The sequence below is a fragment of the Acomys minous genome, assembly GCF_964271855.1.
Source record: "Acomys minous genome assembly, chromosome: 6".
NCBI classification, from domain to species: Eukaryota; Metazoa; Chordata; class Mammalia; order Rodentia; family Muridae; genus Acomys; species Acomys minous.
Genome location: NC_140487.1, coordinates 96517387 through 96544570, shown reverse-complemented (window position 1 = coordinate 96544570; position 27184 = coordinate 96517387). Strand labels below are relative to the sequence as shown.

General features: G+C 50.5%; 2 protein-coding genes across 3 annotated transcripts; one reads left to right on the top strand and one right to left on the bottom strand.

Moving 5' to 3' along the window:
- Positions 1-1194: 1194 nt before the first annotated feature.
- Positions 1195-18233, bottom strand: P3H1 (prolyl 3-hydroxylase 1). The gene is made up of 15 exons (XM_084787408.1): positions 17685-18233; positions 15243-15395; positions 13330-13519; positions 12464-12595; positions 11281-11420; positions 8804-8893; positions 8475-8527; positions 8182-8303; positions 5615-5742; positions 5360-5455; positions 4366-4516; positions 2840-2957; positions 2404-2479; positions 2017-2157; positions 1195-1671 (listed from the first exon to the last, which is right to left on the bottom strand). The coding sequence occupies exons 1-15, from the start codon at positions 18162-18164 to the stop codon at positions 1516-1518; spliced, it is 2226 nt and encodes a 741-aa protein (XP_084643534.1). The 5' UTR covers positions 18165-18233; the 3' UTR covers positions 1195-1515.
- Positions 18234-18360: 127 nt separating this feature from the next.
- LOC311600577 (uncharacterized protein C1orf50 homolog) lies at positions 18361-25373 on the top strand. Of its 2 annotated transcripts, XM_084787418.1 has the most exons (5): positions 18390-18537; positions 18654-18769; positions 22801-22887; positions 24129-24260; positions 24755-25373. In XM_084787418.1, the coding sequence occupies exons 1-5, from the start codon at positions 18459-18461 to the stop codon at positions 24941-24943; spliced, it is 603 nt and encodes a 200-aa protein (XP_084643544.1). In that variant the 5' UTR covers positions 18390-18458; the 3' UTR covers positions 24944-25373. The 2 variants fall into 2 exon arrangements, with proteins under 2 accessions (XP_084643545.1, XP_084643544.1); XM_084787419.1 differs by lacking the exon at positions 18654-18769 and having other exon boundaries at positions 18361-18537.
- The last annotated feature ends 1811 nt before the right edge of the window (positions 25374-27184 follow it).

Below are 27184 nucleotides of genomic sequence, written 5' to 3'. Positions count from 1 at the left end.
TCTTCACGCCTTGGGAACAGCACTGTGCACAGATCTCTGGTGCCGCCCCCACCTGCCAGGTCTGCAGCTTCCCTGGGCACCAGAGACTGATGAGTGTCATGCTCACATCTGCCCTGAGCTGCTCCTTATGCCCAGTGACACTCCCACAGGCTGTCCCCATCCTAAGCAAGCTTCCTCATATTGTTTACTGCTCCTGAACACAGAGCAAGCACACACAGTTGTGGCTCAGATGTACCTGCCATCACCCGCTTCTTCTGGCCTAATTACATATGTTTACCTCGGTCCTATCGCCACTAAAACGCCCTAGCTTCTGTGAGCTAAAAAGAGACAGTCTGCTGTCCTTACGTGGTTAGCGTGTATTGAAAGTGTGAAAGCCAGCTGAGTGGTGGGGGCACACGTTTCTTATCCCAGCAGCACTCAAGAGGCAGAGGCAGGAAGATCTCTGAGTCTGAGGCCAGCCTGGTCTACAGAGTTGAGTTCCAGGACAGCTAGGGCCATGTAGAGAAACTATGTCTCAAAAAACCTTTATAAATGTAACCCCTATAAAATACAAGCTCTGTGAGGACCAGGCTTGCTTTGTTCCCTCTCATATCCCCAGCACCACGCTGATGCTCACTACCTAAACATTGTTTGACTAATGGTCGCTCAGGTGCATGTCCCGACACTGTGCTACAGCATCTCAAGCATGGTGAAGGTGGTGGGCCCGGTGCCGGCTATGTGGCCAGAGAGGCCCCTTCTATGAAGTTGCCACTTCTGTGTCTTTGGTCTCTCTGGGTTACCGCCCTGCACACAAGGGCTCTCCGGTACAGGCCCTGAGGGCAGCCAGCAGAGCAGGAAACATGTGACTGCCCGGTAATGCGCCAGAGCACTGCTGACTGCTGCCCTCTGCCCGAAGAGGGTTAGCAACAATCTGGAGGCTTTGTCCACGGCTTCGAAGCTTATGAAGTGCTGCCTGCCATATTGGGTGCTGTGTCTGGGCCACCCAGTTCCCTCCAGGAGGTGGACACAGTGAAGACCAAGATGCCCCTTCTATGGTAACAAGCCAAAGTACCTGGGTTATTTGGCCTGAGGCTACACAGGAACTCCTGTATTGCATGGGCCACACTACACACTGCCTGGAGTAGCAGCTACCAGGCATGGCCTCTGGGGAAGAATGGAAACACGTTTTCTCTTGGAACAAACCACTAAATGAAAAAACATGAACCATTTCTTCTTCGGTTGTCTGTACAGACATTTAAATATCATGCTGCCGTGAGGCAGCTTCCTATTTGGGCCCCAGGGTGGTTCTGGGCCTGCATCCTAAGCCTTCAGCCAAGCCTAGAGAAGAGTGGCATCCTGCCACATCCATGCCAAGAACAGTAGCACCATGCAGAGGGCTGTGGGCAGGATCCTCTGGCTGGGCAGTAGACAGAAGTGCCCCTCACTCTGCAGCCCTGAGGGGCTGGGAAGTCCAGGCTGCGGGGCAGAGAGTTCCTCCCATGGGGCCAAGGGCACCCAAGTGCGACTTTGCTGCTGTCATAGCTCATCCTTCTGTTGTGACTCTCTGTCTGAGAGAGACTCTTCCTCAGGTTTTGGAGAGTCCTGTTGGTCAGGCAGGGGCTGTTCCTGGGGGAGGTCCACTTCTTCTGGGTTGAACAGCATCTTCACGAGGTCATCTGCCTGCACCCTGTCCTGTAATGGCAAACTCTTCTCAGAGGGCCCCCCCACCCCCCGGGTAGGTCCTCAACTTCGTACCTGCTGCTCCCAAGGGAACAACGGCAGTGCTGTCACAGGGGCTCTAGGGCCACCTCTTTCCCAGCAGGCCTACACTCTGGAGCATGGTCCAAGGAGTGACTGAAGGACTCCACATTGAGCCTCACTGTGGTCCCCCACTCGCATGTGACAAGGAAGGTCATGGGAGGGGGAGAGGCAGCCATGACTGCAGTAAGTATAGTCCCAAGCCCAGAGTCCCTTTATGACAGGATCACTAGGGTAGGACTCAGGGAGAGGACAAGTGGCCCTCCCAACAGCTCTTACTCGTTCACTGTGTCGCGGATCCAGGGTGAACCACAGGGCAATGGCACAGCGCTGCCCCCTGGTGACAGCCTTCACTCCGTGTGGGTTCTCAGTACCGGAAGAGAATCCCACGGCTCTTCCACACTGGGGCTGCACCTCTGCCTGTGGGCAGGGGAGAGGGGAAGTGGGAAAAAGCTCATAAGAGGAATGAATCATTAGCACCAGGGCCCAGAGGACAGTCAGAGGAGAGCAGCCATATCCCAAAGCCCTGGCCTGGGGACAGGGTATAAGGTGGGGAGGTGGTGGACGAGTGGGAAGTCTAGCAGTCAATGCACTATCCTCTGGGGACATCAGCTCCAGAGAATGGGGTTTCTTTCCCCAGGGGTGAGTGGACAGGGGAGCACTTACTGTCACAGTCTTGGCATCTAGTTCAGTGAAGTAAAAGTTTCCTCCATCAAAGTCCCCATTGAGGTAAAGGATGGCGCTGGAAAGGCGGGAATACAGACGTGGTTTATCCCCTGCTCCTCAGAACCCTCCTCCATCTACTCTCAACAAGCAGCTGGAGGCCAGAAGCCACAAACAGCTCGCAAGGTCCCTGCCCCACTTTAGAGACTCCATCACACCCTAGCTAGTATGCCTTTGTGCCAAACCCACTCATGCCCTTCTAATCACACACCCTGTCTGTCTCTCTATGTGGGGACTCAGCTAAGGGACCGGCCTCTGCAGATAGCCTGCTTTGCTTATGTGTGCACATGTGCACCAAGGGTGGGGAGGCAGAGTACAGGGCACAGAGGAGCTTCCAGGGGTGAGCAAAGTGCCTGGGCACCATGGCTACTGCATTCACCTGTAGTCCCGGAACGTGTAGGCAGGAGGTTCCTTGATGCACACAAGGGATTCGGCATTCAGGATGCAGTTATCCACGTGGACTGGGTGGCTACTGTCCTTCCTCTCAGCCTGGGACTCTGAGGCCAAGACAACCCATGTTAGAGTAAGGTACACGGGACACGTGCTCTCTTGTTGACACGTGGGGCATGGGACGGAGGAGTACCCCAAAATGTGAGTCTAGGGGACTGCCACGAATTGGGCTGTGAGGAGTCTTTGGTTAAGCCGCAGCTTAGAGATGAGTACATGTTTCCTGAGGTGAATAGGACGTAGCTCACAGGACCACAGGTGCCAACAAGGCCGGTCCTGGGCTGAGTGCCATCTCCTTGGAAGAGCTAGAGACTGTTTTAAGTAGGAAGGACCACAGGGGTAAGTAGAGGAAGGTGGTGAGTGCAGGCTCCTTTGACCCCATCTCCCAGCAAGCCTGCATGAGGGCCAGCCGGTGAAGCGGGGCTCTGTGCGTGGGGAGGGGTGGAAAACCACACAGGCAGAGGACACGAGAAGAGAACAGACAGGGTTACTGTAAAATGCCAGCAGATCGCACCTTCCTCCAGTGTAAACCTCGGCTCACTCTGTGTGGGGAGAGCAGATGCCACCTCCCCAGCCTGTCTTCCTCTATACTTCTCCCACAGCATCTCCTCTCCTGCCTCCTTGTCACCGCATCAGGCGCAAAGTTCATCTCTTAAAAATGAAGGTCCTGCCAAGCCCTTCCCTGGCTGCGCACTCCTCCTCCCTGCCAGCGCGTCTCCACCTCCGGGCTCTGTGGCACACAGTCAAGTGCCTGACACATTCCTTTGGTGTGTCCAGACTTTCTTAGAGCTTTTAACACCCCGAGGGAGAGAGAAGCCTTCCAGCACCTGCCACCTTCCAAGGAGTGTCAGAGCCAGAGTCTTCTGAATGCTACAGCAGGACGGAGCTGGCTCTGGGCCACACAAATGTCATCCCTGCAGCCTGGCTGTGCCTCGCCCTGGCTTAGGAGCTTGAAAGCAAAGGGGATGTGAGGAAGAAGGAGCAAGGCCTTGTAGCTCTCTGACTTCGCGCCTACACAGGACCGGTATCTAACAGTTACTGAGAGAGGGCTTGCAGCAAGCACAGTGCAGGATCAAGGGAAAGGGTACAACGCAAATTCTAGAACGTGCCTCTCTGTACACTGGTGATGCTCTTAGTTCTCTCCGTGCTTGGATTCCTTTAGAACTGGTCTCTCTGGCCTGCAAGGATTCCTGCTACCCCACACTCCACAGACGACACATTCATCCCGCAAAGTTCCCATCACTTCTCCTACAAGGCTTCCTGATCCCTGGGTAGCTGACTGGGTCGTCTCCCACGCCACTGTCAGATTCAGCAAGCTGGGCTGCAGCCATCGTACTCGCACTGGTTTCCCAGCCAGCCTGAGGGGGCCATGCCCTGGTCTTCTCTGTGTCCTCAGCGTCTAGGACAGTGCCAGGGCATAGCCTAGTCCCGAGAAGCTGCAGGGGTGACGAGGCCCACCTTCTATTGCAGTGCGGCACACCAGGTGGGAGTAGGAGAAGTAGAGGGGCGTGTCCAGGCGGAAGTAGGACTCTATGACCCTCCGAACCTTCTCTGTCACGTTGTAGTACATGTGGGCACTCTGCAGAGGAACTTTCCCTTCCTGCCCGAGCTGCAAAGAACAGTGGTGGTGAGCTGGCGTGGTGGCACACACCTTTAATGCCATCATGGGGAGGCAGAGGCAGGTGGATCTCTGTGGGTTCAAGGCCAGCCTGGTCTACAAAGCTAGTCCAGGACAGCCAAGGCTACACAGAGAGACCCTGTCTCAAAAAAACCAACCAAGCCGGCGGTGGTGGTGCACGCCTTTAATCCCAGCACTTGGGAGGCAGAGGCAGGCGGATCGCTGTGAGTTTGAGGCCAGCCTGGTCTACAAAGTGAGTCCAGGACAGCCAAGGCTAACACAGAGAGACTCTGTCTCAAAAAACAAAAACAAAAACAAAACAAAACAAAACCCCCACGACAAAAACAACCCCCCAAACAAACAAACAAAACAAAACAAAAACAAAAAACCCAACCAACCCACCAAACAAAAAACTCAAACCAAAAAGAGCACTGGTGGTCAGCTGCCCTGACTCTCCTCTGTAGGCCTGCCGGGACACTGAGGTACAAGGCTGCAAACTGAGAGCATTTTCCACCCGACCCACTGAAGGAGCAATCTCTCTGTTCCCCACGCCCGATAGTCGCCTCTCTTTTCTCCTTCACAGTTTTCATGTACCCTGCTCAGGAACACTGCCTCTGGGATCAGCCCGGAGTCACAGCCAGCCCACACGTCTGGAGATTTTTTTTTATTGCACCTGGTCTAAGAGCCAAGATATCCAAGGAAACCGCCTCAGCGCAGCTTTTCCTCGCTCACTGGCGGCTGCAATGGCAGCAGCAAGACGCCCCCCCCCTTCTAGCCTCCCCCCCCAACTCCTCCCGTGCTCTGTGCTCTAGAGAAGCCAGGATGGACTTTTACCTTGAGAGCTTTGAGGACAGTGACCCCATAGAACTTCTCATTTGGAGTGTGTGGGGAGGTCTGACCTCGGTAGCCATCTCCTGAAGTCGCTGCTGCCTAATGGGCCCGAAAGGCAAGGCGAAGTTAGAAAGTTAGTCAGGGCAGCTGTGTGCGTGCGTGGTGAGAGGTGTCAACCGAGAGCAACAGGGACCGCTGCACCTAAGAGGCAGTTGGCACACGGGGCGGGGAGCAGGTGCACAGACGAAGCTCCCTTACGTTGGTCAGTCTCTGCAGCTCCTGGCACTCGGCGTCAGAGATCACACCGTCCATCACCACCCGCTGGGACCCGTTCAAGGCCTTGGAGTTCATGGTGAGACTGACGCCTTCATAGAGCAAGGGGCCACCTGCAAGTCAAGGACATGAGCTCAGCCCAAGGCCTCCTTGTAATGGACAGGCATCCCAGAGAAAGGCCTCCTCAGTCAGAACCTGGAGTCCATATCCTAGGCCTCACTCTGCCACCAAACAGCTGTGGGCTCTTGGGCCTCCTGAGTGAACAGCCACATGGGTTCTTAAAACATGAACTCAGAATCCAAGAACTGGCTTGATCCTGAATCCCCTGCTTACTGTGTGACCTTAGCAAATGACTGAATCACTCTAAGGTTAATATTTTAAAGACTATTTTATTTTAGCTGGTGGTGGCACACATCTTTAATTCCAGCACTCGGGCAGCAGAAGCAGGCTGATCTCTGTGAGTTTGAGGCCAGCCTGGTCTACAGAGTTAGTTCTAGGACAGCCAGAGCTACACAAAGAAGCCCTGTCTCAAAAAAATCAAAAAACAAACCAAAACCTGACAAACAAAAAAAAACCCCAGCCAAACAAATAAACAAAAACCAAACCAAGCCAAAAACTTAACTAGCTAGCTAGCTAGTTAAGCTAGCTAGCTAGCTAACTAACTAACTAACTAACTAACTAACTAACTAACTAACTAACTATGATAATAAAAATTTTATTTTATGTGTATGGGTTTTTAAAAAATATTTCTTTATTTAACATGAGTGCTCTATCTACATGCACACCTGCAGGCCAGAAGAGGGCATCAGATCACATTATAGATGTTGTGAGCCACCATGTGGTTGCTGGGAATTGAACTCAGGACCTCTGGAATAGCAGACAGTGCTCTAAACCGTTGAGCCATCTCTCCAACCTGTGTATGGGTGTTATGCCTGCATGTATATCTGTGTACCATGTGTGTGCCTGGTGCTCAAGAAAGTCTGAAGAAGAAATCAGATAGCCTGGGACTAAGTTACAGACAGTGTGAGCCATCTTGTGGGTACCGGAAGTTGAACCCAGGCCTTCTAGAAGAGCAGACACTATTCTTACTGTGGAGCCATCTCTTCAGACCCATTGTTTTTTTCTTTTGAGACTATGTATCCCAGGTTAGCTCCAAACTCAAGAGCTCTGCTGGCCTCTGCTGGGATTAAAGGGGTGAACTATCACACTCAGCCTTGATTTTTAATCAGTTACTAGTAACAGCATCTACCAATTAAGTCTGACAACAGAAAAATAAGAACAACAGATAAGGCAAGTTAAACTCTTAGTACAGTACATAGCTTATAGTACATGCGCAAAAATGTTGTCCCTGGTACCTTCATCATCAGACTACGTGCATGAGCAATCTCGCAATCTGCCTAACCTATCTCTCAGGCATGAAGAGAAGCAAGAAAAACAGTATGCAGCTTCTGAAAACAAAGCAGTGCTCGACAGACTTGTCACACGCTAACCCGGTTAGATGCACCCGGTCAATCTAGCAACGGCAAAGGCCAACGTTTCACCTGTAGTTGTAAGGTGTCTGCTCGGGCCGCACTAGGGACCAGCTCAACCCGTCTACCTGCTGAGACCTTGTGAGTGATGCGACAGAGGGAGCCTAACACCCAAAGACGGTGCCAATTCCCCACAGTGAGACAACAGCCAAATGCTAGACATACCACAGCGCCCTTACAGAGTCACAGGAGGAGGGAGGTTACAGGAGGATTTGTAAGGGTGTCCCTGGGGCGGCGGCTCTAAGGGCCTAAGAGATGATGATGGGGACAAGCATGAGCAATGGCCTGTGGGCCAATGCAGGCTCAGCGGACCAGAAATGGCCCATCTCTTTGATGTAGAGGCATGGGGGATCTCCACATACAGAGGATGTTTCAATACTGACGATGCACGCATGGTCCCCGTGTGTGGAGGGTAGGCCTGGTGTCTGTGTGTGGGAAAGGAGGAGAACAGACAGGAGGTGTCTGGGCAACAGAAAAGGGAAAGGCAGGAGAGGAGAAGGAGCACAGAGAGAGCAGCCATCACTGTGGGCTGGGAGCACAGCAAATGGAACAGACTGGAAGGTTTCTGCTACCTACACTTACTGTGACTACACTAGTCTAACTGTGACACAGCAATCTTTTTTTTTTTTTTAAAGATTTTATATTATTTATAATTTATATAGTACTCTGCCCCCATGTGTGCCTGCATGCCAGAAGAGGGCACCAGATCTCATTATAGATGGTTGTGTGCCACCATGTGGTTGCTGGGAATTGAACTCAGGACCTTTGGAAGAACAGCCAGTGCTATTAACCTCTGACACAGCAATCTTACTTTTTAGCCAAAGGCCCATTCTCAGGGCTATCTGGGTGACAAGCTTGGTGTGTTGGGTGTGGAGAAAGTCCTAGCACCTGCTGCACAAGCAGAAACTGGTATATGATGGGCCGAGCAAAGCCCGGCCCCATGGGTGCCGCTGCCTGGTGAACCTGGGGAGACCCGCCTGGCCGCCCACCACGCCGCAGGCATGCCACCTGCTGCCGGCTCACCTTCCCGTGTCAGTCTGCTCACATCCAGCGACTCTTTGGTCTTCTCCTCGACCAGGGTCTCGATCTCCTTCATAAGGTTGCCTATCTCCTGGGAGATGCGCACTGCAGTTTCGCGTTCTGACCTGTAAGCAGGGCGGCGCTGGAGACTGTGGGGGTGGGGGGGGGCCAGTCCTGGTTCCCACCCCAACTTCCCAGACTGGACCTGCCCACTCCCAGCCAGGAGTTCCCCATCTGCCTGGGCTCAGGAAGCCTCAAGCGCTTTGTCAGCGGGATCCAAGCATGGAAGCTCTCACTTCTGTTTCTCTTGCAGCCTCTTGGGAACCACCTCTTCTGGCGTCCATGAGTCCTAAGGTAGGTCAGGAGAACAAGGGGGTGACTTAATCTTCCAGCTCTCAGCATGTGGCATAGGACTTCTGGGAGTGCACTGTCGCACTGCCTTGGAACCTAGGTTACCTTTGGTGGCCCAGGACACACTGCCCTGTACCCCCCCCCACCCCCACCATCCACACACCCATGCTTGGCTCAGCCCTGCACAGTCTCTCCCCACAGGGCTGTGCAGCGCGTACTCCCTCACCTCAGCACCTCCCTCCCCTCCTCCCTTCCAGCTCCTGCTCTGGCTCACCGGATCCACAAAGGGAATTCCGAAAATGTCGTAAGCGAAGAAAAGCAGTTCTTTCTCCAGCAGGCTCCGTTGTCGGTACTCCTGTGCATTCTGAGGGAACAAAGACTCTCCCAGGACTCAGGCCCACCCTTTAGGCCCCTCGCCGGCATCTTACATTTCCCTATGGGACGGAGCTGCCCTCTCCCCACCACAGGTTATGTCCTGGCTGGTTTGGGCCAAAGGCCTCTCTTCTGTGCTCAAGAAGATCCCAGTGGAGCCAGGCGTGGTGGCGCACGCCTTTAATCCCAGCACTCGGAAGGCAGAGGCAGGCGGATCTCTGTGAGTTCGAGGCTAGCCTGGTCTACAAAGTGAGTCCAGGACAGCCAAGGCTACACAGGGAAACCCTGTCTTGAAAAACCAAAAAAGAAAAAGAAGGAGGAGGAGGAGAAGAAGAAGAAGAAGAAAAAGAAGGAGGAGGAGGAGGAGGAGGAGGAGGAGGAGGAGAAGAAGAAGAAGAAGAAGAAGAAGAAAAAGAAGAAGAAGAAGACGACGATGACCACCCCAGTGGGCCTCTGAGCGTGTGTGGCAAATACCTTTTTCTTACTTAGATTTTTAAAAATTCTATTTATTTATTATGTGTGCATGCACGTGCGTGTTGTAGCATAGGTGTGGAGGTCAGAGGACAACTTGTCACTTCTCTCCTTGCCCCGTGTGGGTCTAGAGATCAAGCGCAGGCCACGAGGCTCAGCAGCAAACGTGTTTTACCCGCTGAGCCATCTTGCCTGCCATTTTTGTTCTGAGACCAGGTCTCACTATGTAGCCCAGGCTAGCCTTGAGCCTGGGATCCTTCTGTCTTGCTTCCTGACTAGGAGCTCATGGGCTGAGACTGCTGTCTTCATCTTAAAGGTGAAGGCTCTTAGGAGCAGTGGGACTGAGAATGATGCTACCCTCACACCCAGGTTTTTGGGTCCTCAGGCCCCATGTGTCCTTGGCCAGCTGCTACCCCTCAGAACAATCAGACCTTATCCCTCCCCGAAGCAGGAGCTGCAGAATAGCTAAGCTTGGCGCTCTGCCATGCCATGTGTGCTTAGGAGGGGGTGGTAGGGCTTACCCAGGGCTACGAACTGAATCCCTTTCGGGGTCACATCTTTCCCCACGTCCCCTACTAGGGTCCAAGCAGCAGAAGGAAGAGAAAAAGAGACAGTAGTAAAGGTGAGGCCCATGTTAACGCAGTCTGCCCTGCTGCCTCCTCTGACCACCCAAGAGGAAGTAGTCATTTTATCTGAAGGAGTTGAAATTATGGGCTTCCTCCTCCGAACGCCAGACGCCAAGCCATGTGTGCCAAGCCATGTGTGCTATCTCATTTAACTCTGAGCAGCAAGTCAACCAGCATGCAGGGACCAGACCCCGCTGCTGTCGTCACTTGTTTAGCCTACAATGACTCACCGAGCTTACCGGGTGCCAGCCATGTGCCGGGAGCGACACAGGGACAAAGCAGACAGCAGAGTAGTCACCACTACCAACCAGTGGCGGCATCCCCTGCACAAGTTATTCTATGTGTGTGCTCTTGTGGACAGCAGGCAGAGCGCCTACCTCAAAGGATAGCTTTGTACATTACAGAAGAGGAAGGCTGACTGGCTAGCACGGCAGCGTGTGGGGGCTGGGGCTCAGTACTAGCTACTCCCTTCCTGGGAGCAGAGTTCTAGGTAAACGTGCCTACGAGGAGTATTTTCCTTCCCTCCCCGAGGCTCATTAATTGAATCACAAGGAAGGAAAATCACATTCACCAAGCAAGACAAAAGACTGGAAGGGCCTTCTTCAAACTAAATGGACACCACCTAGTGGCCAAGAAGGGGAACTACAAGAGAGCCAGTCTTAACCCGGGAAGGGCTGACAATAGCATTAATTTCTCTGGAGTCTCAATTTTAGAGCCACCTGGGAGGAACAGTGGCTTCCCCCACAGAGGGGAAGTCTGTGCTACCTAGGTTTTCTCCTTATTTTAGAGATGTGAAGTGAAAAAAAAAAAACTACTAAGCTGGGCGTGGTGGCACAGACCTGTAATCCCAGCACTCTGGGAGGCAGAGGCAGGTGAATCACTGAGTTCAAAGCCAGTCTGGTCTACAAAGTGAGTCCAGGGCAGCCAAGGTTACACAGAGAAATCCTGTCTCAAAACCCCCTTTGCCCCCAGATGCTGAGTAACAATGACAGGGAGGAAGGTACAGAAACAGAAAGCAAGTGTGGGCAAACCAAACCCACACTATGAGGGAAACAGCACTGACTTTGAGCCCATGGCATCCAGCATCCAGGTTGGGTATCAGTTGGAGCAGGGAAATCTCTGCGTGCCAGTGCGAAGGATGCATGTCCAAATGCAGAGGATGCTGTGAGGTTCCAAGACCCGCCTCGCCCTGCTCCGCCCCACCCCGCCCGGCACCAGCAGCACTCTTCTGCCTTCTGATTGCGCTCTGCCGGACGCTGCCTGACTAAAGCAAGCCTCTCACCTGCCGGGGACTGATGGAGCTGGCCTCCTCTTCTCCAAGCACGGCTGCATAATAAGCCAGATTCTGGCTCATCACCTCATCGTTGGGGAAAAAGAGAAGGTAGGTCTTGGCGCATTCAATAGCCTGTGTATAGTTCCCAACTGCAAGGGAAGAAAAGAAAATGGCTATGAGAAAAGGGTGTAAGCCTGGGTACCGGTTGACACTTAGCACTGGGTTTCAGAGAAGCCTTGAGGCCATTGACGACAGGGCAAAGTTGTACTTTGCTATACAACAGGGCTTTTTAGAAGAAGACGATTACGATAGGGCATGGCCTCCTGGCAGATGGGTCTCTTCAACTCAGCTGCGCACGTGCACACATCATGAACTCTTGGATGTGCTATGACGGTTGGTAGGCAGTAGGTACCCAGTCAGCAGCTGCTCATCTGATGGGCTGTGGTTTGTTTTCTAAATATTTTCAGTCCGTCTAGCCTGGGAGGGAGGGCTGGCCATGTCCTGTGAGCTGGCTTCAACATCGGTACATCCTTACTTCGGCTACCGATTTTAATTCAAATGCAAAATTAGATTACAAACTGGGCGGTGGTGGTGCACGCCTTTAATCCCAGCACTCAGGAGGCAGAGGCAGGCGGATCGCTGTGAGTTCAAGGCTAGCCTGGTCTACAGAGTGAGTTCCAGGACAGCCAGGGCTACATAGAGAGAGCCTGTCTTGAAAAACCAAAAAAATAGCCAGGCAGTGGTGGTGCACGCCTTTAATCCCAGCACTCGGGAGGCAGAGGCAGGTGGATCTCTATGAGTTCGAGGCCAGCCTGGTCTACAAAGTGAGCCCAGGACAGGCAAGGCTACACAGAGAAACCCTGTCTCGGGGAAAAAAAAAAAAAAAGAAAAGAAAAACCAAACAATAAATAAATGAATAAGTGAAAATTAAAAAAAAAAAAAAGATTACAAATGTACAAAGAGGGACAAAAGTGAAAGGCCCTGGACTTCTCTGTATTGAGCTTTTGGGCAGCTAAAATCAGCTACCTGAACCAGTGGCTTGTGACAAAATACCCAGGAACCACGGAGCATGTCGCCTCCCATAGTCACAGAAGCCAGGGACGTTGGAGAAGGAGAGCGGCTGCAAACCCTGCCTGCCCTGGCTACGCTTCTTTGATGAAGCATCAGGGAAGAGAAGGGCAGCAGGCCTTACTGTTATAGTAGGCAAACTGTAGGTAATTATAGTGTGAAGGGAGGAAGTCTTCAAAAGGCTTCTCTCGGCTTGGGTGGGAAGCCAGCTCGGTGACACAGCTCTGCTTACAGCTGAGGACCTGGACGTAGTGATCTGCAAAGAATAAAGACGAGGAATAATTAGGTCAGTCTTTAGGATTCAAATTCGGGCTGAGACGGGCAAATTGAAGCAGAAAGGATTCTCTGTGTGGTGCGTATGTGCATATATGCGTGCAGGTGCAGGTGCGGGGTGTGTAAATGCATTCGTGCAGAAATCTCAGGTGATGTCAGGTGTCTTCCTCCACTGCTCTTCACTTTCTTTCCTTTTTTTTTTTTTCCTTTTAAAGATTTATTTATTATGTATACAATGTTCTGCCGGCACATATACCCGCAGGCCAGAAGAGGGCACTGGATCTCATTATAGATAGTTATGAGCCACCATGTGGTTGCTGGGAATTGAACTCAGGACCTTTGGAACAGCAATCAGTGCTCTTAACCTCTGAGCCATTTCTCCAGCCCTCTTTCTTTCTTTTTTGAGACAGGGTCTCTTACCCTGGAGCTCATCCATATGCTGGGACTGTCTGGCCACTAAGCTCTAGCACTGGGATTATCAGTGCATGCTTTTATGTGGCTGCTCAGGGACCTGAACTCGGGTCCTTTTGCTTGCACAGCAAGCACCTTATGCACTGAGCCACCTCCCCAGCTCCCGAAAGGCAATTTTTAGTCGGAGTTCCAGACTTAACACATTTGAGGATGAGGCTGCAGATAGCGGTGTTTGTGTGCATCATCAGGACTTTGACCTTAAAGCCCTACGAGGCTCGGTCAAGCCAGGCTCTGAAGGGCACATACCTGTGATGGCCTGGAAGAGGTCAGCACTGTAGTCCAGGTAGTTGTAGCCGTCATAGTCATAGGGCCCTTCGCAGAGGGTACGGCACTCCTCATCGGCCACAAAGTACTCTTGCAATGCGGCCTCCAGGTGGGGTACAGCTTCCTGCGGCTTCTCCTCGGAGTAGAGCCGCACGCCTAGCCGAAACTCATGCTACTGGAAGGAAGATGTACTCAAAACAGGCTCCAGAGGAACTCCTCGCCTTGTCTAAGCCACTGTCACGGAGGTCCTAATTCCTACTCGTAAGCTATGGATAGCAAGGAGGAAGCTGGGTACCGCTACAGAATGAAGGCCATGAGCAAACGGGCTTCCCAATACCCATTAAATTCACAATGCTTAACTCTTTTTAATTTTGGTTTTCCAAGACAGGGTTTCTCTATTTTAGTCCTGGCTGTCCTGGAACTCTCTCTGTAGACCAGGCTGGCCTCGAACTCACAGAGATCAGCCTGTTTCTGCTGCCTGAGTGCTGGGATCAAAGGTGTTGCGCATCATCACCGCCTGGCTACAGTGGCTGTCTTGGACTCACTCTGTAGACCAGGCTGGCCTCGAACTCACAGCAATCCGTCTCCCCTGCTGGGATTAAAGGAGTGTGCCTGGCTGCTTAACTTTAAAGAAATTTTTTTATTTACTTGTATATAGTGCTCTATTCGCATAGAGCACGCATTTCTTCGTGACAGAAAAGGGCATCAGACAGAAGAGGATATTAGATCCTATCATAGATGGTGTGAACCACCATGTGGTGCCTGGAATTGGAAGAGCAGCCAGTGCTCTTAACCAGGCTCTCCAATGTTCTGATTTATAAACTATTAAAATGATCAAGAACGTAAGTTCTTTATGAAAATGCTATTCAAATGTTAGGTCAAAAAGGTGCTAAAAATACATGTAGAATATGATACTAAATTAGGTTAAAGAATTAAATATGTGGGCTGGAGAGATGGCTCAGAGGTTAAGAGCACTACCTGCTCTTCCAAAGGTCCCGAGTTTGGCATGGTGGTGCACGCCTTTAATCCCAGCACTTGGGAGGCAGAGGCAGGTAGATTGCTGTGAGTTCAAGGCCAACCTGGTCTACAAAGTGAGTCCAGGCCAGCCAAGAATACACAGAGAAACCCTGTCTTGAAAACAAAACAAAACAAAACACCAAACCAAAGGTGGCTCACGACCACCTGTAATGAGATCCAGTGCCCTTCTTGTGGCGGGCAGGTGCACATGCGGGCAGAATACTGTATAAATAACAAATAAATCTTTTTTTAAAAAAAGAATTAAATGTGGGAGCTAGGCGCAGTGGTCTATATACCTGTAATCCCAGCACTCAGGAGGCAGAGGCAGGCGAGTCTCTGTAAGTTTGAGGCCAGCCTGGTATATAAAGTGAGTCCAAACAGTCAGGGCTACACAGAGAAATCCCATTTCAAAAAATGAAAAAAAAAAAAAGTAACTAAGTAAGTAAGGAAAGAAGTAAATAAAAAATATGGAAGATTTGGGGCCAGCCTGGATTACATAGCACCTGGACTACATAGCAGCTCACTTATACACACATAGACACAGACACACACACAGACACACACACACATATACACAGACACACAGACACACACACATATACATACACACAGACACACAGACAGACACACACACACATATACACAGACACACACACACATATACATACACACACAGATACACACACACACACACACACACACAGACACACAGACAGACAGACACACACAGACACACACACACAGACATATACACAGACACACACACACACACACACATATACATACACACACAGATACACACACACACACACACAGACACACACACACACACACACACACACACACATGTATACACGGTATGGAGGATGTCTTTTCACCATGTGGGGCTTGGCCTCGAGGTCCTTGAAGTCTTCCTCCTTGACGCCTGACATGGTTTGGTAGTAGTCGAGGTTCTGCCGCATCTCCAGGTGCTCGGGGTTGCCCACAAAGAAGGTGTGCGCTGCGGCCACAGCTTTCTCCAGCTTGTTGATCTGTGGAGGACGTAAAAGAACAAGCCCAGACTCTGTGGGGTGTTCACTGTTGGCTTGGTTGGTTTGTGTGCGCGTGTGTCCTGACACGGGGTTTCACCATATAGGTCAATCTCAAACCTTTAATCCTCCTGCCTCAGATCCCAAGTGCTGGGGATTATAGGTGAGACTTTGTCTCAAAACAGAAGAAAACAAACAAGCGAACAAAGAAAAAAAAACCAATTGAAATATAGGGACTGAGCTAAAGAGGTAAAGCTTCAGAAGATTTGGGAATAGGGCAGCAAGAGGAGTTAACAATTACACTGCGACCCTATGAGCACATACAGGGGGGAGGAGGTCCCCCTCAGTCACAGTCATGGGGGAGAGGAGTAAGGGGAAAATGGGAGGGAGGGAGGAATGGGAGGATACAAGGGATGGGATAACAACTGAGCTGTAATATGAATAAATTAATAAAATATATTAAGAACAATTGCACGGCGGCGAGAACCCAAGGCTGCGGTTGGATGGCTGTACCGCCACGCCCAGCCTGTTCTCCCCAGTCCTCCAGGACTGCTTCTGCCTTCCGTGTTATGCACCCGCCGCCCTGGCCTTTTTACCCCTCGGCACCTGCACCTAGCTTCCTCTGGTGGACTAAGGCACTGGGCTCCCAATTTTTACCCACCACTTTCTCCTTCCACCTAACCCTTCTGGCTTCAGATGATGGTTGCCTGCCTTGTGCGGGAAATTTCCTCTGAATCCAGCCTCACTAAACTCTGTAGTCACTGCTGCTGTTCTGCCCTCACATCTCCACATGGGAGCCATGCAGTGGACTACCTCATGGCCCAAATTATATCACACTCTAGCTCTACTTTCCCTCTCTGGGGGAATAGCCATTCTTTTTTTTTTTTTTCTCCTTTATTAATTTATTCTTGTTACATCTCAATGGTTATCCCATCAAAAACTTTTTTTTTTGTTTTTGTTTTTGTTTTTTGAGACAGAGTCTCTCTGTGTTAGCCTTGGCTGTCCTGGACTCACTTTGTAGACCAGGCTGGCCTTGAACTCAGCGATCCGACTGCCTCTGCCTCCCGAGTGCTGGGATTAAAGGCGTGCGCCACCACGCCAGGCCCGGAATAGCCATTCTTCAGTGTCACTTCTTCCTCGGGGCTAATTTAACAGCCACAAAGCTAGAGTTTCCCTCCTTTGTGCTCCCACAAGCCTATCTCTACAACCTTCACAGTTAGCCCTTAATACAGTGACTCCCAGCAGTAACACAAGGTAACACTCTGAACACTTGTGCATGAACTGGAATGGAGTAGGGGTTTAATGAATGTCAATGCATTTTTTTTTTTCTGAGACAGGGCTTCTCTGTGTAGCCATGGTTGGTCTGGACTCTTTTTGTAAACCAGGCTGGCCTCGGACTTACAAAGATCCACCTACCTCTGCCTCCCGCATGCGCCACCATGCAATGCCAATGAATTGTAAGTAGTGCTTTCAGTGACATGACCTAACTCATTCTGGGCTTGTAAAGCTAAGCACTCTTCCCAATAAACAGAAAGCATGGAGGAAACGAGCACAAATCTGAGGTCCCCAAGAGCCTCTAAGTCTCTCTTTAGGTACACCTGAAGGTCTGCCAAACTGTTGATGTAGATACTCAGTCTTTATGTGCAGCCCATGCCCCCAAAATGGTACTAATATCATCTGCTCAAAGGATACTGTAATAAACTTTAACAGAGTCTTTGAAATACAGCTGCCAGCCAACACCCGCAGACAAGCCTGTTGTTCCAAGCCCGTTTTTTTGGCTTGGCCTTAAAGTGCTGTGGCATCCTAAAAGGCAGTCATTTTCTTAAAAAAAAAAAAAAAAAGAGAGAGAGAGAGAGAGAGAGACATACTAGCCAGAGGGTCCTCCACGAGGAGGAGCCAGGCAGCCCCTGCTGGCGACGTGGCAATCCCACGGCCTGAAAAAACGCTGCTGTCGGGCTAGGCATCAGGAAAAGCATGATTGGAGAAGGAGCCGGAAGGAAGATGCTGTAGAAGCGCCTAGCTTCTCACTTGGATACTTGCAATGAAGTAGGGCTGGGATACCGAAGCGACCGCCACGGTTCCCTCTGTGAGGCCTTCCCTAAAGAAAAGTTCAGGGGCCTCTTGATTCGGGCTGTCAGGACTGGCTGGACCTTTAGAATTAGCATCTACACGTAAGAACCGGGTGAAGCTCCCTGAGTCTTCCTAGAGCTCCCCAACCAAGAGGCCCCTTTCCTCCCTGCCGACTCGTCCCTGCTCGGCTCCCCGAGTTTCCCAGGTCGCTCCCGGCCGCACCTTGAAGTAGGCGACCTGCAGGTAGTTGTAGGGACTCCGCTTGCTGAACTCTAGATCCAGCTCCTCGCTCAACAAGTGGGCAGAGGGCGGCCCGAGGCAGCGGCGCAAGCAGGCGGCACGGCGCAGGAGGGATCCAAAGAAGCGCAGGTCTTGCAGGGCGGCGGCGCCCGGGTCCTGGCTCAGGCTGGGGGACTGGCCGAGATCCAGGTCCAGCGTCCACGGCAGCTCGGTGGAGCATCGTGTGCGGCAGCGCAGGCGGAGGGCGCGCAGGGCGGCCCGCGAGCGCAGCGCCAGCTCCATGTTCAGAACCACTCCGGGCCAGTCCCCGCGCGCGTAGGCCGCTGTCCCCTCTGCGTAAAGCAGGTCAGGGGCTGCCACGTCCCATCCCAGCTCAGACTCCGCCGTGGCCCGCGAGGCTGAGGCTGCGGCTGCGGCGATCGCTAGCATCACGGCCAGCAGCCCCCTCACGTTCACCGCCATAGCCTTGCTCCTCCACTTAACGGGACTGCTCGCCTGGGGCCAAGGCCAGAGTCCCGCCCCCGCAGAAGCCACGCCCAGAGGCGAACCACGCCCCAAGCCCAGGAGCTCATGGCCCGGAAGTTTGTTCCGCCTCTTGCCTTCAACCAATCCGAACACCGCTCTTCGCAAGGCCCCGCCTCTAAACTCAGACTTACCGTTCATTGGCCTGTGAATGAGAAAGCTCCGCCCACAGGCTGTTCTGCGCTTGCGCTTCTGTCTGAGCTCCTCCGCGGGCTGTGGGGTTAAGGTGCTGTTATGGCGGAACCTGCGGACCCTAGCCAGTTTGAAAGAGGCGCGGAAAATCTGGGGGTCCAGGGAGCGGCGGGTCCTGGAGGTAGGTGGGACTGAGTTGGCCGGGAAAGGAGGTCGCATCCGGGCGGCTCGTTCCTGCTGCCTCGCGGGAGGCTGAGGGCTACAACTTACGCCTGTGTTCCCGGGTGTGTGTCGCAGGAGCCCTGGTGGAGCTCACCCCGACCCCCGGCGGCCTGGCTCTGGTGAGCCCCTACCACACCCACCGGGTCGGGGACCCCTTAGACCTCGTGGCGCTCGCCGAGCAGGTGCAGAAGGTGAGGAATACCGTCTCCGTACTTTACCCTGTGTCTTTGGCCTCGGACCTCACATTTCATCTGCACCCCTGCACCCTAGGACAGCCTGGCAAGTCACCATTCCATTTCACACACGAAGAAGATCGCTCTGTCCCCAATTCCTTTTTGTTGTTGTTGAGACAAATTTCTTCCTACATAGACTTGGCTATCATGGAACTCACCATACAGACTAGGCTGGCCTCGAACTCTCAAATCCACCTGCCTTCCCCACCTGCGAGTGCTGGGATTAATGGTGTGAGCCACCATGCTATAGGCTTCTAACCCAAATTCTTCTGTAGTCGCTTATTTTATGCTGCTTCCCATCAGGTCTTTTTCTGTTACCTAAGAGCTTGTGGAATTTAGATACGTGTTCTTTCTTTTAAAAAACAAAACAAAAACGGCACTAGGGGTGTAGTTTTGTGTTACACCATTTTCCAAGCCCTGAGTTTGATTTCCAGTAACACTGAAAACAACATGGAAAAGGCACAGAATAACATTCCTATTTAAAAAAAAAAATCAAAACAAGGGCTGGAGAGATAGCTCAGAGGTTAAGAGCACTGTCTGTTCTTCCGAAGGTCCTGAGTTCAATTCCCAGCAGCCATGTGGTTGCTCACAATCATCTATAATGAGATCTGATCCCCTCTTGGGGGGGGGGGGCAGGCACACATGCAGGCAGAACACTGTACAAATTAAATATTTTTTAAAAATCAAAACAAGCAGGCCATAATGGCGCAAGCCTTTAATCCCAGCACTCGAGTGTCAGAAGCAGGCAGATTGGCCTGTGAATGAGAAAGCTGGTCTACAAAGGCCAGCCTGGTCTACAAAATGAGTCCAGGACAGCCAAGGCTACATAGAAAAACCCTGTCTTGAAAAACAAAAAACAATAAACTGCTGGGTATGGTGGCACAGGCCTGTAATCCCAACACTGGAGGCAGAAGCAGATGGATCTCTGTGAGTTCGAGGCCAGCCTGGTCTACAAAGCCAGTCCAGGACAGCTAAGGCTACACAGAGAAATCCTGTCTCAGAAACAAAAAAAATCAAAATAAAACTGGGGACAGTTTCATCGAGATATTCAGAATAAGGGAAAAAGCAATAGAAGTTTGAGCGTATTAGCTTTGGGCAGATTGCTTCTCTCTTGAGCTCAGGGTGTGTAAATGGGAGGCCTGAGGTGGGCGAGCCCTTAGGCCTAAGGGAGACTCCAGGCTCCTTCTCACCTCTGAGCAAGCCTTCCCTGTAGAACCCTCTTCAGTATCTGAGTCTGGCTGCTTAAACGCTCCTAGTGTCTCCTCCCTCTTGTATCAACCAGCTTATTTGGTAATGACCGTGCTCAAAAGCTTGTTTTGATCAAGAAAATTAATGATTAACGTGTCCAAAATTCCTCACATAAAAGTTGCCTGCTGTTTTATTTAAGAAACATGCAAATATTTAGGAAAATCCTTTCAATTAAAACCTTATTTTTAAATTTTTTTGAGCGATAAGAGCAAAATAGAGGAGAATATCATGTGTGTGATCAGCTTGCTATTGGAGAGAAGCAAGCGGGCACAAAATCTTGAGCAGACAGCACTCTGAATTTCTGGGTAATTATCATGGACTCACTCAGCCAAAGAAAGAACGAACTCCCCTTGTGTCTTTTATACCACAGCCTCTTGAAAATCTATCTTTGAGAAGCTGAAGAAAAAACACTTTAAAAACATATTGAGCCAGGCAATGGTGGTGCATGTCTTTAATCCTAGCACTCGGGAGGCAGAGGCAGGCGAATCACTGTGAGTTCGAGGCCAGCCTGGTCTACAAAGTGAGTCCAGGACAGCCAAGGCTACACAGAGAAACCCTGTCTTGAAACAAACAAACAAAACAACCCCCCCCCCCAACCAAAACCATATTGATAGCTAGGAGATAGCTCAGTGGTTAAGAGCAGTGACTGCTCTCTTGTCAAGGACCCGGGTTCAATTCCCAGCACCCACGTTGTGGCTCACAACCATTTGTAACTCCAGTCCTAGGGGATCAGATGCTTAGTAATCATAAGTACCCTTGGGCTGGAGAGTTGGCTCAGAGGTTAAGTGCACTGATTGCTCTTCCAAAGGTCCTGAGTTCAATTCCTGGCAACCACATGGTGGCTCACAACCATCTATATTGTGATCTGTTGCCCTCTTCTGACCTGCAGGTGTACATGCAGACAGAACATTGTATACATAATAAATAAATCTTTTTTTAAAAGACCAGTAAGTACCCTTTGGGCCTGGAGAGATGGCTCAGGGAGGGGCACAGGTTTGGTTTCTAGAACCTACGTAGTGCCTCATAGCCCTCCAGAACTCTGGTTCCAGGTGATTCATTGCCATCTTCTGACCTTCTCAGGCACACGTAGTGCACATACATATATACAAACAGTAAATAAAATAGGGGGAAAAGCACTCTTTCCTTCATTTTTTTTTTCATTAGGCTCTGGTTTGCATAGGGGCTCTTTAAAAAAGTGTGTGTGGGGGGGGGTAATTAGAGAGAGAGCCTAGTCATCTCAGTGAGCACTTGCTGTTCTTGCAGAGGACCTGGGTTCAGTAGCCAGCCCCCATATTGTGGTGTACACCTTCACCAGCTCTGGCTCTATGGGACCTGATATCTTCTGGTGTTCTTGGGCATCAACCAAGCACACCGTGCACATACATACATGCATATAAACATTCAAAATAAAAATACCTTTCCAAAAAAGAAAAGGAAAGGGGCCATAATTACAAGTTTCCTCCCATCCTGAACCTGCCTTAAATATGGAGACAGCCTTCTCTCTTCATTAGCGATGGATTTTCTTGTCCTAAAAACAAAATGCTCTTTTTTCAGTCATAGGCTGTAGGGCCCTCTATTATCTGTTGCTGCCTTTCCCCTTTTAAAATTTATTACGTGTGTGTTGAAGTTTTAGGTAAGTGTGATTTAGGTGATCTAACTGAGGTGGTGTCAGAGTCCTACACTAGCAGGTGGTGAGAATCTATCCTAAATATCTCTTACTGTCTTTTGTTTGTTTTGAGACACTCTCACTATGTAGCCCTTTCCATAGACCCTGCTGGTGTCTAACTAAGAGATCCATCTGCCTCTGCCTCCTAGATGCTGAGATTAAAGGTGTGAGCCACCACATCTAGATTGATTTTTCATGTATAAAACTTATTTCTTTATTTTAGAGATGTTCAAACATACAAAACAAACGGAAGCCAGGCGGGGTGGCCCATGTCTGTAATCCCAGCACTCTGCAGGCAGAGACAGGCGGATCTCTGTGAGTTTGAGACCAGCCTGGTCTACAAAGTGAGTCCAAGGGGGCTGGAGAGATGGCTCAGTGGTTAAGAGCGACCTCCTGCTCTTCCAGAGGTCCTGAGTTCATTTCTCAGCAACCACGTGGTGGCTCACAACCATCTATAATGTAATCTGATACCCTCTTCTGCAGATAAAGCACTCATATGCAATAAATAAAATAAATAAATCTTTAAAAAACAAACAAACAAACAAAGTGAGTCCAGGACAGCCAGGGCTACATAGAGAAACCCCGTCTCAGGAAGAAAAACAAACAAACAAACTGAAAACAAATGGGTTGGATGTGGTGGTGCACACCAGTGGTCTTCATACGTGGGAAGAGGAGGCAGGAAAAGTGCAAGCTTGAGGCAAGCCCGGGCCCACAATGGGAAAACACACGAATCGAGGGGCCCGAGAAATGGGAGAATTTAGTCAGGCAGAGAGCAGAGGCAGCGATGCAGTAGGTGGAGGGAAGCATGTTTGGTGGCAGGAGACGAGGGTGTGCAAATACCGAAGCCTGTGGGATTGCGTTGAGAGTGACCAGCAGAGGAGACGAGGAAGGATTTACTGGGTGTGGGGTCATTGAAGCCTGGGCGTCTCCTGAGTTGGGCCTTGGGGTGGATGGGCGTTGGTTTACATGGCGATGGCGTAGGAACAACACTTAAGGTGGAAGCAGAGCTGTTGGCATAATTCCTCAAATTGTGGGTCCGGGAGACCACGAGTGTCTCGCTTTTTCTCTCTCTTAGGCTGATGAGTTCATCCGAGCAAATGCTACCAACAAGCTGACAGTCATCGCCGAGCAAATCCAGCATTTGCAAGAACAAGCTAGGAAGGTGAGAAAGATGCCCAGTCAAGGCCGGTGCGGGTTAGGCCAGCTTTCCTTTCCTTTGCTAGAGAGGATTGGCTGAAGTTGCTTGTAATCATGGGGCTGCCTTTGTTTGTATGTATGTATGTATGTATGTATGTATGTATGTATGTATGTATGTATTTTTGGTTTTTTGAGACAAGGTTTTTCTGTGTAGCCTTGCTGTCCTGGACTTCCTTTATAGACCAGGCTGACCTTGACCTCACAGAGATCAACCTGCTTTGGCCTCCCAAGTGCTGGGATTACACCACGCTTGGCTTGCCTTTGTTTTTAAATACATTCTGAGGGGGCTGGAGAGATAGCTCAGCGGTTAAGAGCACTGACTGCTCTTCCAGAGGTCATGAGTTCAATTCCCAGCAACCACATGGTGGCTCACAACCATCTATAACGAGATCTGATGTGCACTGTATACATAATAAATAAATAAATAAATCTTTAAAAAGAAAGAAAAAAAATACATTCTGAGCATGTAGATATTATGGATAAAATGCAAGCAGTAAGAGGTTTTCTTAGTTTATTTTGTTTTGTTGCTATGATGAACTTCCTGGGCAGCTATAAAGTTTATTTTGCCCCCAGGTTTAGAGGTTCAAGCTCTGGGGAGGACTGACTGGCTCTGGCTCTGGCTCTGGCTCTCATAGTCAGAACAGATCATGTGTGGGAGGAGGAAGCCCAGGTGTTCGCCCTGGCTTTTGCCACATTGTACCCTGGCTCAAGTCTCCATGTTGCTTTCTCCAAATCTCCCTCCTAGGCAGAGCCTGGCCGACTCGGCCTCCACCAAAAACGCTCTTATGTCACTGGTGGCCAAGCTCCTAGAATCCTTTAGAAGACATATGACATCTGAACCATGACAGAGGTTAAGCCGAAGTGGGTTTTGTTTGTTTCCTAGCCAGGAGGAAGGATAGTAAGATACAGGTTTTTAAGGCAGAAAGGGTTTCTTTTATAAAAGAAGTGCACTTGACCCAGGAAAAAAGCAACTTTGGAATCCCCCAAGCCAGCCACACTCATTTAAAAATCTTATCCCTCTAATGGCTTTTCCCAGCCTAGCAGCCTGTGTAATCTTCACATCTTCAGAGCCATGCGGACCCCCAGTAGTGACTGACTGCTGCTGGGGAACCAGATCGCAAGCCTTCTGCAGGCTTTGCTTAGAGTGATGTGGGTGAGGCCTGACACCCTGTGACTCATCATTTGTCACACCTGTGTGACCGGCAGGTGCTGGAAGACGCTCGCAGAGATGCTGACTTACACCATGTGGCTTGTAATATGGTGAAAAAACCTGGCAACATTTACTATCTTTACCAGCGGGAAAGTGGCCAGCAGTACTTTTCCATTATTTCTCCAGAGGTAAGAACTCTCCTTTTTTTCATTTTTCTTTCTTTTTTTTTTTTTTTTATTTAAGATGTATTATTTATACAATATTCTGCCTGCATGTGAGCCAGCAGGCCAGAAGAGGGCACCAGATCTTACTATAGATGGTTTTGAGCCACCATGTGGGTGCTGGGAATTGAACTCAGGACCTCTGGAAGAGCAGCCAGTGCTCTTAACCTCTGAGCCATCTCTCCATCCCCCAGGACACTTGTTCTTAACCCCAAGAAATTCTGGGCATGTTTGTATGGAAATATTAAGCATGCAGACTGGCCAGTGGTTTCCTAGAAAATGAGGAATGATGAAGAGTTGCGTGTGCCTGAGTGATAGTCATTAGTTCTGATGGGCACTGTAACCGCAAATAATGGTTTGAATAGTCTGAGGTAAAAGCTCAAAAAGAAGTTGTGGCCTGAGTAGGAAAAGAACCTTGTTCACCTCTCACCCTGATGCGGACTTGCCCCTTTGCCCTCTAGGAATGGGGAGCAGGCTGTCCCCATGACTTCCTTGGTGCCTACAAGCTGCAACATGACATGTCCTGGACTCCGTATGAAGACATTGAGAAGCAAGATGCTAAAATCAGCGTGATGGACAAGCTGCTGAGCCAGCCCGCCATGGCCTTGCCCCCAAGCACTGAACCCGCCTTCCAGGGACTGAGTCACTGAGTGTGGCTCTGACCAGCAGCCACCAGGACAAAGGCCTACTGCTGCCACCTCCTTGTTCGCATCCTCTTCCTGGGAGGGAGGGTGTAAGGCCTGTGGGTGGTCTGGTGAATGATGCTCCTTGAAGATGACCTTGGTGAGAGTAGCTGCTGCTGCTGGTTGGGATGGTAAGGAATCACACCTGTGGGGTATTCTTGGGTCCACTTATGCCCAGTTGAGTGGTTCCAAAGGATTGGCTGCTCCTCCCTTAAGTCAAAACACTGGAGAAAGAGGAGTCATCTTCCTGTCAAGTTGGTGGGTGCTTTTCCAGGAAGAACCACTTTTCTGTCAGGCTGGTATTGAAGCTGTCTTCATAGGTGGTGCTGTGCCAATTTGAAGTTGACCTGGGAACCCCAGTGCTGCCCAAGGAGGATTAAAAAGCCAACAGACAAAAGCCTGGCATGGCTGGGTGAGAGTGTTGACTCTGGTTTCAGCCCAGATAGTGTCCTGGGTTGCCTCTCCAGCCTAGTGCCTGGAGACTGCAGCAGCAGCAGCCAGGAGGCGAGGCTTTGGGAGTCATCCAGACCTTGCAGAAGTTGAAAACTGGAAGTGATGAAGGCGGCAGCAGTGGCTGCGAGTCCATTCTGAAGCCTCTGAAAGGACAGCCTAAGCTCAGCATCACGGCAGGACAGACCCATCAAATGGCATTAAAAAAACAAAACAAAACAAAAAACAGTGTAGAAGGGCGGGAGAGAGGGTCAGCAGCCCAGGGTGTTGCTGCTCTGCTGGAGGGCCTGAGTTCCGTTCTCTAGCACCATGTCAGGCAGCTCCAGATCTCACACTCTGATTCCATGAGCCACGCACATAAGCATACATTTCAAAATATGTAAACCTCAAGAAGAGATGGCAAGAGCCAGGTGCAGTGGCGCACACCTTTAATCCCAACACTTGGGAGGCAGAGGCAGGTTGATCTCTGTGAGTTCAAGGCCAGCCTGGTCTACAAAGGGAGTCCAGGACAGCCAGGACTCTGTGTAACAGAGAAATCCTGTCTCGAAAAACCAAGGGGAAGGAAAAAAAAAAAAGAAAGAAAATGACCTGCCCCCAGGTTATGAGTTGACTGAGATTACTTAAAAGGGTCTCTATAGCCCAGGTTACCCTGAAACTGATGAGCACAGGCTAGCCTTAATGTGATGACCCCTGCTTCAGCTTCCCTAGTGGTGGGTTTACAGGCACGAGCATCACACCTAACAAGCTAGTTCCAGTTGGAACTCATTTTTATTGCTTACTGAATAAATCATGAAGTGAAAGGGAGTGTTTACACAGCACGCAGGAGGTTCTGATTTCATCTTCAGTACTGCAGGTAAGCAAAGAGTACGGAACGGGGCTTTTTTGGCTAACACTGCTAACTGAGTGGGCTTTTTTTTTTTTTTTTGGACTTGACCTCATTTTCTGTTTGTTTAGCTGAGTTAAATTTACAGCACATTTGGAATGACTGCTTAGTGCTACGTAGTGTGTTGTAAAGAACATGAGGAATGTGTGTTTGAGCCCACAAGCCCAAGTTTGGGTATGCACTGTGTCCCGGTGTTCGTGGATTCCTTATGAACCTTGTGAACTAGAAAAGTCCATGCCTAGCACAAGAAGTGGAGATCTAACAAGGAACATGCCAATATTCGGTCATTCAGTTCACGCAGGCATGCCTTGTGTGAGCTGTAAGAAGCCCCTCGCTGGGAAGCTGCCTAGCTGGAAGACAGACTGGGACTCCAGAAGATGCTGACTGCAGCACACAGCTCCCATCTTCAGGAGGCTCTGACCTGTGTGGTACTGATGGATTCTGAGCGTGCTTTGTTGGGATGTAAACACATTGCCACAGGGTTAGTGGCTGAAAGCGACACTCACCTGTTCATGGTTGGGTGGCAGCAGTTTCACTAGGTCTTCAGCCTCGGGGGCTCTGTTGTTCTGCAAGCCTGCGGTCACGGTTGCCTAGGGTTAAGTTCTTGGGGCCTTACTGTCTGCTTCCAAGCTCACTTGATTCTGCCGGAATTTTGCTTTCTTGGTGATTGCTGGGCTGACAGCTGCTAATATGGTAGAGGTCCCCACAGCTGCTTCTCACAGATGCCCAGCAACAGAGTCTCCATCAGGGAGAAACGATGGGAGCTCACTAGCAGAATGGAAGTCCCATGCAGAAATGACATCCCCTTTGCTGCATTCTGCTTAGAAGCCAGTCTCTAGGCCAATCCACATGTGTGGGAAGGAATTACACAAGAC